The following is a 13398-nucleotide window of genomic DNA, read 5'->3' on the forward strand; positions in this document are numbered from 1 at the left end:
CTGTTCGCAGTCGCGTTGCTCTCATCTGTTGTGTCTGCTACTGGTATCTCACTTTCAGCCTCTGCATACGCCATCTTAGAGTTTTCACACATAACGTTGTCCTGCGCAGACTGAGGGTCCCTTGTGGTCACCTCGCCAATCCATCTGGACAGCGTTTCCTAGTCGTCCTCATCTTGCTCACCATCTGAGTCTCCAGTTTCTTCATCGTAATCATGGTCGCAGTAATCACCATCGGAGTCATCATCATCATCTTCTGTAAAGTATAACACTGCTCCTGGAATTATGTGTTCATGCAAGAAGTGACCAATTTCCAAGTCCGCAGCGAGTTTTGCTGCAGAACCTTCTCCAATTCTCCATGCTCTGGAATTTCAGGAGGACTGAAGAAAGAGTCACTCGGTACAGTGGTCGTGACTGTTCCACCAGTGGCCTGACCCTCATGATTCTTCTTCATTTTAACGGTTTTGAATGTGACGTTGTTTTCTTGCTTCCAGTCAACCCGGCACGCTGTGCAGCCCATGATTTCAAAGACGATAAAACCTGACCCATCAGGCTGCGACTCCATCTGGTACATTTTTGTCAGTGCCTCGTTTGTGAAATACTCATTTGGGTCAAACTCTAGAAAGAAGTTCAGTGGCTGTCCAGGATCTGAAAATTTCATGCATACATCTTGTAGATGCTTGAGGATAGGCTCATCATGCTCTTGTATAATGTCAGAGCAAAATCCTCATTTTTGAAGACTGTTAACCAGAATTTTGGAATTCTCCTCCATCTCTTCATCTGGTTTGTTGTCCTCCACTTTAACTGTCGCTTGCATTTCATTTAATAGCTGCGCCATTATATCTTGTTGCCAGTCGTAATTACCCTCCGTCTTCGAAAATGGTATGACGTTCTTCTATTGAGTACCCATGCTTCGAATTCACATGCACCCAGCATCTCAATCTCATTCCCACGAAAGTCTGTCAGTAGTCTTGTTTGATTGAGAACTTTCGGTTTAACTCGCAGCCTGTTCAAGTCGGACAAACTGAGGCGGTCCTCGTTCCCGTGTTGAGCTTGCATTCTATCAGTGTGGCGTTCAGCACCACTGGAATTGTCCATCGGTCTTCGATGGTATCAGCTTCACCAGCATTATTGTCACAACTGGTCAGTAAGACTCCTTCTCTTTTCATATTTGGACTCATCCTGTCCTTACTCAAAATCACATCAATGAAAAACAACAATGTAAGGCCACACTTAGAACATACTTTCCCAAATGCTGGACATTGCCATTTAAAATGGCCACCCGCACCAAGACCACGTTTTTTATTGAACTGTGTCTCAGTGCTGATGGCGCTGCCGTCTTCTTCTAGATTGGCGCCAAAATGTTTTAGGTTGAGCATACTGATCTGCTATTCAGCTAGCTCACTTGCATGGCAGATCTTGATAGAGTTTTCTAATTTCAGATCTTCTTCCCATAATAACCTCTCATGTAGTTTATCATTCGATATCCCGAATATTATCTGGACGTGGATCATCAACGACTTTGGAGTACTAAAATTGCACAACTGCCTTCACCCGCAAATCGGTTACAAAGCTATCAAAAGATTTACCTGCTTTTTGGGCACGCGTACAAAATATGTAACGTTCAAATATTTTGTTTTTCTTCGGAGAGCAATGCCGGTCGAAATAATTTATTACAAACGTAGCTTTTGTTTTCGTCTTTACTGTCGAAGGCGAAAGTATTGTATATTTCTATTGCTTGAGGATCTGCTACCGTGAGCAGCAATGCAATACACTTCTCGTCAGACTGTGCCTGCAGGTCAAGGGCTGCAATATAGAGTCTAAATTGCTGCTTGAAAACACACCAATTCTCATCTACATTCCCTGAGATTTGAAGCTGGTGGGGTGCCTTCAAACCTTCCATCTCTAACTTCACCATCGTTTGTTATGTTGCGTTGCAAATGGCCGTAGTTCACCAAGGTCGGCGGATGAATCTTCTCTTTTCGTTCTTCAGCCTATTTCGCTCTGTCTTCTCCGTTGTTATCTCTAAGTGTTCTGTACTCTTGGTACCATATTATGTTCTGTAATATGGCCGTTGCAATGATATACACAGAACATCTAGTTGTTTAACTAGAAAGTTGATTTATTAACAAACACGTGGAAAGATAACCAACAAACTATAATACAGGCGATAGCTACGAAATGAATTCAGTGAATTCTCCTGGAGCGACTCTAAGTGTGAATATCTTCTTGTACAGCTTACTACCAACTGGCTGGTGTCTGAAGTCACGTGATGGATCCCTATCGCCACCAGCTGGTCGGAAGTCTCATTGCTAACTATATACAGAACTATGTACGGGCATATCACCACACCTCTATCACCAATGCATAGTAGCAGCAGTGTGTACTTTCTACAAGATGCACTGCAGAAACTTATCAAGCCTCCTTAGGGAGCACTTTCCAAAACCACGACCATAAACATCTAGAAGGTCAAGGACAGCAGGTTCCAGGGAACCACTATCTGGAGGTTCCCCTCCAAGTCAATCACCATTCTGACTTGGAAATATATGGCCGTTCCTTCACTGTCACTGGGTCAAAATTCTGGAACTCCCTCCCTAATAGCACAGTGGATGTACCGACACCACATGGACTGCTGCGATTCAAGGAGGCTGCTTACCACCACGTTGTCAAGGGCAATTAGGGGTGGGCAACAAATGCTGGCCTAACCAGCGAAGACCACATCCCATAAAAAATTAATTAAGAAAAAAGAAAAGCCATGGAAATCTCACAAAACCATGTTTCGTTAACTGAAGTTCTGGAAGTTTATCAAATAAGTATCCAGTTAAAATTACCCTCCATACTGAATCTGGGGACTATTTTCAGAAAGCATATAAAGAATTGTAATAACTTACATAATCATCAATGGCATCTTTCACTGCTGTAATTATCAAAACCAGCATTAAGGGAACAACAGTGGTATACCAGGACAGGGATGAAACTTGTGGAATAAGCTGAAAGAAGTAAGTGAGATACATTTAATACGTTCAAAGTAAAGAACAAAAATATCTTGTAAATAACTATTATAAGAGGCATTTCTATTTTTGCAGTGAAAGCATCAAGATGTGTTATTCGATTGTAATATTTCAGAAATGAATAAAAATTATTTGAAATATGCATTATAGTATATATTACACATGTATTATAGGTTCATGATTGTTTTAAATATAAAATTTGATTATATTAAATTTAACCCAGACACTGATAATGCAGCAGAACACAATGATGATCACATGACATTTTACTCAAAACATTTCATTCACATTTTAGTGACTCAATCTACTGCAATTCTTTTATTTGGAACTGCTTATGTTCTTTCCATATTTTCTGAAAACAATGGGTAGAAATTCACACCCACTCTGCAGGTAAATCAGTAGGCGTGTGGGGGGGGGGGGGGGCATAACATTGGCCATCATGTCAGAGGCCCTGTATCCTGCACCTATCCACATAGCACTCATCTGCTCAGCAATTTTACCCATGAGAGGGAGGCATCAGGATCCTGACCACCAGTAGGCCAGTTTAGCCTGTGGACTAATTAAAGGCCACTTCACAAGCTTCTCCTGTTGCCACTGTTGGTACTTTAGCCTTGGTGCGTAGAGGCCTGTACCAAGGTTGAAGCCCAGCAGCTTTCGCTGTTTGGCTTGGTGGTGAGAATTAGGGGTTATCGCCTTTATAGGTCTCCTGTGGAGCCCCCAAGCAAAGGTTTTCCCTCTACCATGTTTCCCCTCCCCCTCTGCCCTGCATGAGCCAGTAGCCCCTATCCTAGTCAGCACGTCTGTCCCTGACAAGTCCCCTCCACCATCCCCACTTACCTCAGTGTTCAGCTGCTTCAATGATCATTGTTGCGGACTGGATGTAGTCCCAGAAGTGGCCACTGTTTCTGGTGGCACAGCTGAGAACAGAGAGTTGTCAGCCAATAATTGGCTAGCTGCTCTTGGAAGTGGGACTTCCTCCCCCAATGGGGTTGAAGGCCAGCTCAATGTAATTAATAGCCCGAGGTGCCCCACCTTCTGCGAAAAAGCTAGTTGAATGTTTCGAAACTGAAGATCATCATTTCATGTCAACAATGTCTATCCATGTGCATGTACTTTTTTACCAAAATATTAATATTTTAGAACTTAGATTTACTTCACAGCAAAACAACCCATATTATTATAAAAATTTACAAAAACGTATTTGTTGAAGTTCATTAAATTTTAGTGATCATAAGAAAACATTGAGCTCTTCCACACATAAAGAGTACAGGCTCTTCTTGAGCTACCCCCTCTCCATCACATTAACTTTGACATAAAGAGGGTTTATAAATGGTTCCAATAAAATTACATCACTAGAGTAGGAGATTGGAAAAAATTCACATATCGAGAGCCTCCCCCATGGCAACCCCAAAAAAGCATCCAAATAATTTGAAAAGATTTTGGCCTGGTTGATGGTACACGCAGGCGGCCAGCAGGAGTGATTTACAAGGAAGAGTGAATTAAGCATCAGCAGGCTGGAGAGTCAACCAATTAAGGGCTGCGGACAGCTCATAGCGTCAACAGCTTGCACTTGAGCACCATTTTTAAAGGCATATATGTAGCATTCAGGCAGGATGCAGACACAGACAAAAATGAACGGGCGTACAGGAGCAGATCAGGAGAAGGAAGGGCCACTTCATGATTCAGTAACCACCTTGGAGGCGTTGCTGCAGGCAGTAAGAAAAAGGAGATATTCTGTTCAGTAGACCTGAAGAGGAGGCCAGCAAACCTGACCAAGAAGGCATGGCTGGAAGTGGGAGACATGGTAAGCAGCCAAGAGGTCATTGCAAGAACCTAGATTTTTTTCACTTATTTTTTGTTCTTTCATAGAATGAGGGCTTCATTGGCCAGTGCAGAATTTATTGTCCATCGCTGTTGTTCAGCAGATCACTGATCATAGAATCTACAGTGCAGAAGCAGGCCACTCAGCCCATTGAGTCCACACCGGTCCCCAGAAAGAGCACCCTACCTAAGCCTATGCCTCGACCCTATCCCCGTAACCCAGTAACCCCATCTAACCTTTGGACACTAAGGGGCAATTTAGCATGGCTAATCCACCTAACCTGCACATCTTTGGACTGTGGGAGGAAACTGGAGCGCAAGGAGGAAACCCATGCAGGTTCGGGGAGAAAGTAAAAACTCCACACGGACAGTCACCCGAGGCCGGAATTGGACCCAGGACCCTGGAGCTGTGAGGCAGCAGTGCTAACCACTGTGCCACCGTGCTGCCCTGCCTGTTGATGAGCCACCCTCTTCTTCTGCTGCAGACCATCTGGTGTAGTGAACCAACAGTGTTGTTATGAACGGAGTTCCAGGATTTTGATTTAGCAACAGTGAAGGATTGGTATATAGTGAGACAACGTGTCTGGGACAGTTGAGTGAGAAAAGGGTTAAATGTACTAAATGCATAAATTCATAATAAGAAGCCAGGTTAAGTGGATTTATAAGTAAATAGTGCAGATTTAGAAATTTGTATTAGGAGATAGAAAGGGATTTAACTTTTCAGTTGCTAAATTTCATAGGAGAGTAGGGAACGTTTACAACTTACAAAGGTTTCATAAGTAAGCAAGGGAGGCGCCATTACATTTTATTTGACCCAAAAGGGGAGTCAAAGGGAAGACATGAAACACTACTTTATTTTTGGAAAAGCTGAGTTCAAAGAGGTGCTGAGGACAATGGAATTGAAAATGAAAGAGAAAAAAAACATATTTAAGGAGTGATGTTGAGAAGAATTGTATTGGCTATGTGCGGAAGATCTCCTGGGGCCAGCTGTGTGCTGAGAGAAGATGCAAAATCTGAAGCAGCCACCCATAAATCAGAGAAGTCTTTCTGTTTCAGAAGATAGTCTTGTTTCTGGCTTTTCTTGAATCTCCAAGCAGAGTGAAAAAGTTTTTGAGAACTTGAAACATACATTTACTAAAGTGACAGTAGTTTAAATTGGGATTTTTAGAGTTAAAAATTGTAAGGGAGAGTTGCCAAGAAGGCATTTATTTGTTCTCACCAAGTGTTTTTCTTTGAGGATGTTTTGTAAGACTTTTTTAACTGCGTAACTTAAACATGTGTGCCTAAGTTTTCTTTTATTCTTGTTAATAAATCACATAGAATTCCTACAGTGCAGAAAGAGGCTGTTTGGCCCATCAAATTTACACCGACCCTCCAAAAGAGCCCCCACCCTATCCCTGTAACTCAACCTAACCTTTTGGACACTAAGGGGCTATTTAGCATGGTCAATCCACCTAGCCTGCACACCTTTGGACTGTGGGAGGAAACCGGACCACCCAGAGGAACCCATGCATACATGGGGAGAAAGTGCGAACTCCACAGTCACCCAAGGACGTAACTGAACACGGGTCCCTGGCACTGTGAGGCACTGTGCACCATGCCGCAAATTAGAAATCTTTTCACCGAACAAGCACGTCTTTCAGGACTTGTGGGAGGAAATCGGCGCACCCAGAGAAAACCCACCCAGACAGGGGGAGAAACATGCAGACTGCACAGACAGTGACCCAAGCCAGGAATCAAATCCGGGTCCCTGGTGCTGTGAAGCAACAGTGCTAACCACTGTGCCACCTTGCCGCTGATGGTTTATTGCTCCTATCTCTTGTGGTCTTGTGTTCGCACAGGAAATGAGTTCTGAGGAAAGGTTGGAAGTGCAATGTCATTTACTTCTGAAAGGGAATACTTAAGAGAAGAATTCATTGAACAATATTACGATTTGTATCTATACAGGGTTTAAAGGTGCTTCACAGAAGCCTCAACTGGCAACTCAATGCCACCCAAAAGAGTTATTAGGGTGACTAAAAGCTGCGTCACAGCAGTGGGTTTTAAGGTAACATAAGCACAGATTAAAATAAACACTTACCTGCAAAATAAGTAAAAATAGAAAATAAGCATTGGCAATTCGCTGGAACTGTTCAAACAAGTTGATTGGCAAGAATGTGAAAACATTATATTTGGAGGTTTTAATTTGATTGTCCTGAAATGAAAAACAAAACAAAAATGTAATTGCGGTATGCTCACACCAAATTCAATGTTCCGATGATTGCTAAAAATATGTAATTTGGATGGATACATTATGTAATTAAAATAATTTTTTTTAATGTGCTTAATCGTCTGCCACTCACTAGAAGAACCAACTCATTCCCACCCAAGTCATATGCATCTTATGTACCACCTTGAATTGTATCAGGCTCATCCTCACGCATGAGGAGTTCACGTTGACCCGACGTAGTGCCTCGCTCCAAACTCCCCAATTTAACTCCCCTCCCAACTCATCCTCCCACCTCTCCTTATTCTTCACCACCTGCTCAACTCCCTGCTCTCCCAGCCATATCTATATGTCTCTGACCCTGCCCTTCCCTTTCACGTCCAGGAGCTGCAGTGGCTCCAGCAGGGTATACTTCGGTAACTTGGGGAACTCTTTCCAAACCTTCCGAGCAGGTATCTAAATTCACTTCCTCTTGGGAGCTCTCCCTCTCCTTCCGTTCCTCTATGCTAGCAAACCTCTCTTCCAGGTACAGATCCCTCACCCCAGTCAGCCCCGCTTCTCTCCACTTCCTATTCATATTGTCTGTCTCCCCCCCCCCCCCCCCCCGGCTCAAATCCATGGTTTCCACACAACGGCATTAGTACCGACATCCCCTCTATCCTAAAGTGCCTCCTCAACTGGTTCCACACCTTCACTGTGGATTGCACCACTGAGCTCTCCGTATATCTCCTTGGCACCAGTGGCAATGCCGCCGTCACCATAGCCCTCAGAATGGACCCCCTGCAGTATTCTTCCTCCATCCAAACTCATTCTGCCGCCTCTTCTTCCCACCACCGCCTCACCTTCTCCACATTCACCGCCCAGTAGTAATGCAGTAAGTTTGGCAATGCCAAGCCCCCCTTCTGCCTCTGTAGCATGGTTCTCTTTACTGTTGGCACCTTCACCACCCACACAAGCTCTGAAATGATCGTATCTAGCTTTAAAAAAAGGCCTTTGGTATATAAATCGGAAGCGTCTGGAATATGAATAGGAACCCTGGCAGGACATTCACCTTTACCACTTGGACCCTCCCTGCCAGAATCAGATGCAGTGTATCCCGCCTCTTGAGATCCTCCCTAACCTCCTCCACCAATTTAGTTAAATTCCAGTTGTGCAACAGGGCCCACTCTCTCTTTACCTGGATCCCCAGATATCTGAACCTGTCACTAGCTACTTTGAGTGGTAGCCCCCCCAAGTTGGCTTTCCGACCCAATTTGTTTACCGGGAATACTTCACTTTTCCCTACATTCAATATTTATCCTAAGAACACCCCAAACCTCTGTAATAGGTCCATAATCCTCCCCATGCTCCCAAACGGGTCCGATACATACAGTAACAGGTCGTCCGCATGTAGCGACACCCGGTGCTCCCTAGTCCCCCTCATAATCCCTTACCACTCTGCCAATGCACTGAGGGCCATTGCCAGAGGCTCTATTGCTAGCGCGAACAGCAGAAGCAACAACGAGCACCCCTGCATTGATCCCCTGTGTAGCCCGAAGCTTCATGAGGTTATATCGTTGGTCCGTATACTCGCCACCGATGCCACATATAGCTGGCACACCCACACCACAAACTTTGGCTCAAACCCAAACTTTCCCAGTACCTCGAACAGGTACCGCTACTCCACCCGGTCAAATGCCATCTCTGCATCCATGGACACCACTACCTTTCGTCAGGGTCTTTATCACATTTAACAGCCACTTAATATTACTGGAGAACTACCTGCCCTTTGCAAAGCCTGTATGGTCCTCCACGACCACTCCCAGGACACAACCTTCCATCCTCCCCACCACCAACTTAGCCAGCACTTTTACATCTGTTTTTAACAGTGATATGGGTCTGTACGACCCACATTCTAATGGGTCCTTCCCCTTCTTTGGTATCAAAGTGATCGTGGCCTACATCGTCATCTCCAGCAGCTTCCCCTTCTCAAGAGCCTCGCTAAACAGTTGTGGTGCCAGTTCCGTTGCATACTCCTTATATAATTCCGGCCCTGGGGCCTTTCCTGATTTCATAACCCTTATACTGTCCAATACCTCCCTCAGCCCCAAAGGTTCCTCTAGAGCCTACCTTTTCTCGTCCTCTAGCTGCGGAAACTCCATTCCATCCAAACACCGCCTCATGTCCCCTTCTTCACCACCCAACCCCCCTCCCCGGGTCCGCCCTGTACAGTTCCTCATAATATTCCCTAAATGTCTCATTTGTCTTCCCCGGCTCCGTCACAACCTCCCATGTCTCTGTCCATATCCTCAATATTTCCCTGGATGTGGCCTGCCTCCATAGTTGGTGTGGCATCATTAGACTTGCCTTCTTCCCGTGCTCATACTGCACCTCCCTTGTCCTACGCAGCTGTCCCAACGCCCTCCCTGTCGTCAGCTTATCGAATTGCCCCTGTAGCTTTTTCCTTCTCACGAATCCATCCACAGTGGGTGCCCTCAAGTAATCTCTGTCTACTTTGACTATCTTGTTCAGGAAATGCTCTTACTCCTCCCTCTTTTTCCTATTCTCATGTGCGTTAAATGAGATAATCTCCCCTCGGACCACTGCCTTCAGTTCTTCTCAAAATGTGGCCGCCAACACCTCCCCATTCTGGTTCAACACGAGATAATCTTTAATCACCGATACCACCTTATCACACAGCCCTCTATCTGCCAAAACCCAGAGTCAAGCCTCCATTCCGGCCTCTGCTCCCATCCCAATCTAAGCCGAATCTTTAGCCAGTGGGGCGCATGGTCCAAAATTACTATCCCTGGGTACTCCGCCCCCTCCACCCCGACTAACACCTCGTGGCTCACCACAAAGAAGTTGATTCTGGACTATACCCTGTGAGAAAAAGGAGTACGCCCTCCCCCCCTAGGTTCTTAAAGTGCCACGGATCCACCATGCTCATCTTTTCCATAAACCCTCCCAGCTCCTTTGCCATCTATATCCTTTCCATTGACCTGGGGCTCGGCCTGTCCACCTTCAGCTCTAGAACACAATTAAAGTCTCCTCCCATGATGAACTGGTGTGTGGCTAAGTACGTTGCCAGAAACCCCCTCGTAAATCCTACATTGTCCAAATTCGGTGTGTATACATTTACCAACACCACCGGCGCCCCCTTCAATATCAAATATCTCCCCCCCAGGTCCCTCACTTCCTTCGCACTTACAAACTCCGTCTTCTTTCTCTTCAGGATGGCCACCCCCGGCGACTTCAAGTCAAACGCTGAGTGAAATACCTGAGCCATCCACCCTTTCTCAACCTAACCTGGTCCTTCACGCAGAGGCTTTCCTGCAGAAAGACCACCCCCGCCTTCAAACGCCTGAGGTTCACAAAGACCTGAGATCTCTTCATCGGTCCATTGAGTCCTCACACGTTCCACGTTATAAGCCTTACTGGAGGCTTACGCCTTCATTCCCCTCTACCGTCTGCCATCCTCTACCCTCTCTAATTTCACCCTGTATCGGGCCCATCCAAGATAGCCCCCTTCCCCGCCCCTGACCACGCTTCTCCTCCAAACCGCCCCCCTCCAACCACCCTCCCCTTCCACACCCCCCCCCCCCCCCCCACACCCCCCACCCACCTCCAACGGCCTCTGTCGCGGCCATCTCCCCTGCCTCAGTTCCGTTCACCGGCATTACCTACCAGCGTGGCAACTCTTGCCGGAAGGCTCCTCCTAATGATGTCCCCCCACCCTCACCCTCACCAAAAAGAAAAACACCGTCATAGGCAACAGGAGCGGGGCAGGGGGGGGGGAAACGGTCGTCCCCTCACAAACATTTCACCCCTGCTACCCATTGCCGACCCAACAAGAAAATAAAAACCATCTACCTGGGAGGAAAAGACCCCCCCCCCCCCCCCCCCCCCCGCCCCCCACTCTACCTGTTTCTTCCATCATTCCGAAGAGCCGGCACCTTCGTATCCCAGTAAAGTTCAGTTCCCCCAGTTTGTACTTTTCAATAAAGTCATTGGTCGCATCTGGGGTCTCATAATAGCATTCCCAGCTCTCAGAGGTTGCCCACAGTTTTGCTGGGTAGAGTACCCCGAACCTGATCTGCCGTTGATACAGCACAGCCTTGGCCCTATTAAACACAGCACACCGTTTTGCCAGTTCAGCTCCAATTTCCTGGTATATTCGGACCTTGATCCCCTCACATTTGCAGGTCCGCTTCTCCCTTGCGCACTGCAGGATCTTCTCTTTTTCCACTAGCTTGTGGAGTCTTGCGATCCCCGCCCACGGCGACTCTCCAGCTCTTGGATTCTGCCTCAGAGACTTGTGCGCTCTATCCACCTCAGGGGCCTTGTCCAGCACCCGCTCTGCCACCACTCCTCTCGAGAAGTACCTTGTGGCACTCATGCCTTCCACTCCTTCAGGCAGGCTGACTATGCGCAGGTTTTGTCTTCTCGACCTGTTCTCTTGCTCTTCCACCTTGGCTGTCAGTGTCTTTCTTAGGTTTTCTAAGAGCCCTACCTCCACCTCCAATGCCACCACCCGATCGTTATGGTCCAACATCATCCTCTCCATCTCTCGGATCTGCGACCCCTGTGCTTCCGAACACTTTTCGACCCTTTCCATCGAGCCCTTCAGGGGTGCCACAGTCCCTCCGATGGCTTTTGATCTGTCCTCCTGCATCTCTTTCCTTTGTTGATGGAATTCTTCCCTGATGAAAGCTATCAACTGTTCCACCTGGGGCTTTCCAACCTGTACTGGCCGTTCCCCCTCCGCCATCTTTCGAATAGCTTCTGCGCCACAGGTCTCTTCCAACTCCTTGGCCAGGCCTTTCACTGTCTTCTGCCGGGTCTGGTAACCAGCAGACATGCCACACTCAGGGGGTGATCTTCTCTGACCTTCAGCTACACTTTTCCATCAAAGTTTCTCTCATTCTCGGGTAAAAAATGCTCTTTTCTATGCCTTTGAGCAGTAGCTGCCTTGTGTGTGACCATCACACCATGGCCGTCACTGGAAGTCGGCCAATCCACCTACCTGCACAAGAATGGAACTAGATGTGGTCAACCCTGTTAAAGATTGCAGCCAGGTCGAGAAGGACAAGGAGCGCCTCGTTTATTTTTGTCACAGTCATATCGGTTCACAAATTACCATCAAATTAACATACTGATACAGCAAACAGTGAGGAAAGCAAAGGGTATGTTAGCCTTTCTTAAAAAGGGATTGAAGTAGGTCAAAGGCGTCTTTCTGTACTTATATAGAGCCTTGGTGAGGATATGCTTGCAGTACATACTGTATACAAGTTGGTCTGTTGCCTTAGAATGAGAGCAATAAAAGTTCACTAAGCTGAGTTCTGGGATGAGATACTATGATACCATGAGGAAAGATGGAGTCAAGTAGGCCCACTAGAGTTTAGAAGAGTGAGAAGTGACCTCATATAAATCTATAAAATTACTAAAGGACTGACAAGGCAGATGCTGGGAGTATTTCTCCCCTGGCTGTGGTGTTCAGAACTATGGTCTCAGAATAGGGAATCAGCTCTTTAGGGCTGGGGATAAATTTCTTAGTTTAAAGAATTGTATACCTTTGGAATTATATACCCCAGAAATCTGTGGATACTCAGTTGTTGAGCATATTCAAGTCAAAGATCAAAAGAATTTTGGTTATCAAGTGAATTGAGGGATATAGGGAGATTGCGGAAAAGTGTGCAAGATCAGTCACAATCTTACTATATGGCAGACGAGGACCACGGGACCAAATGGCAAAATAAATAGAAAAGAAGAACGTTAAAAAACGTCTTAGCGCCGTGCAGGCTTGAAGATCAATCTCCAGGGACGTGCGGCAATTGACAGATAAACCCACATTTGTTGTTGCGGCACAATCACAGACTCTTCCTTACAGTTTCCAGTGCTATGTGTGACAATTTCACAATATCTGCATGAAGAACAAAATTCAGACTATCCACAAGACGATTAACTGAATTTCATCACATATTATCTGATCAGCTTCGCTTGTTGAAAAGGTGAATTATATGATATGGATGTTTAAGGTCTATATTTTACTGACACTACCAACTGAGATTTGCTTGGAAACATCCATAATGCAGTTCTACACTAACTTTGGCTCCAGCAGAATTATCCTTCACTCTATGGGTAAGATATCAACAATACCATGACATGTCAGATATTTGATTTTACAAATTATATTCCTGTGTATTGTTTGACTACCAGTTGTTAAGGGCCAGGGTTTAGAGAACCCCAAAGCCTATCATGGAGTTCACCTGACCCACAACTTTTAATAGATTGTGGTATGGGAAGCTCACGGCCCACTCTACAGGTGTGGTACAGCAGAAATGGAAAAGTATTTTTTAAAGCAAAACAATGTTTATTCTATGA

The 13398-nt window shown here is 45.8% G+C and overlaps 1 protein-coding gene across 1 annotated transcript in view; it reads right to left on the minus strand.

Moving 5' to 3' along the window:
- The window catches only part of atp8b5b (ATPase phospholipid transporting 8B5b), a 502620-nt gene that overhangs the window by 379798 nt on the left and 109424 nt on the right, over nt 1-13398 (minus strand). Inside the window, exons 4-5 of the mRNA XM_072497094.1 lie at nt 6910-7023; nt 2889-2987 (exon numbers count right to left, since the gene is read on the minus strand). Coding sequence (XP_072353195.1) covers nt 2889-2987; nt 6910-7023 — 213 coding nt within the window. The remainder of the gene's footprint in view (nt 1-2888; nt 2988-6909; nt 7024-13398) is intronic.

This window comes from Scyliorhinus torazame, chromosome 3 (assembly GCF_047496885.1).
Source record: "Scyliorhinus torazame isolate Kashiwa2021f chromosome 3, sScyTor2.1, whole genome shotgun sequence".
Classification (NCBI taxonomy): domain Eukaryota; kingdom Metazoa; phylum Chordata; class Chondrichthyes; order Carcharhiniformes; family Scyliorhinidae; genus Scyliorhinus; species Scyliorhinus torazame.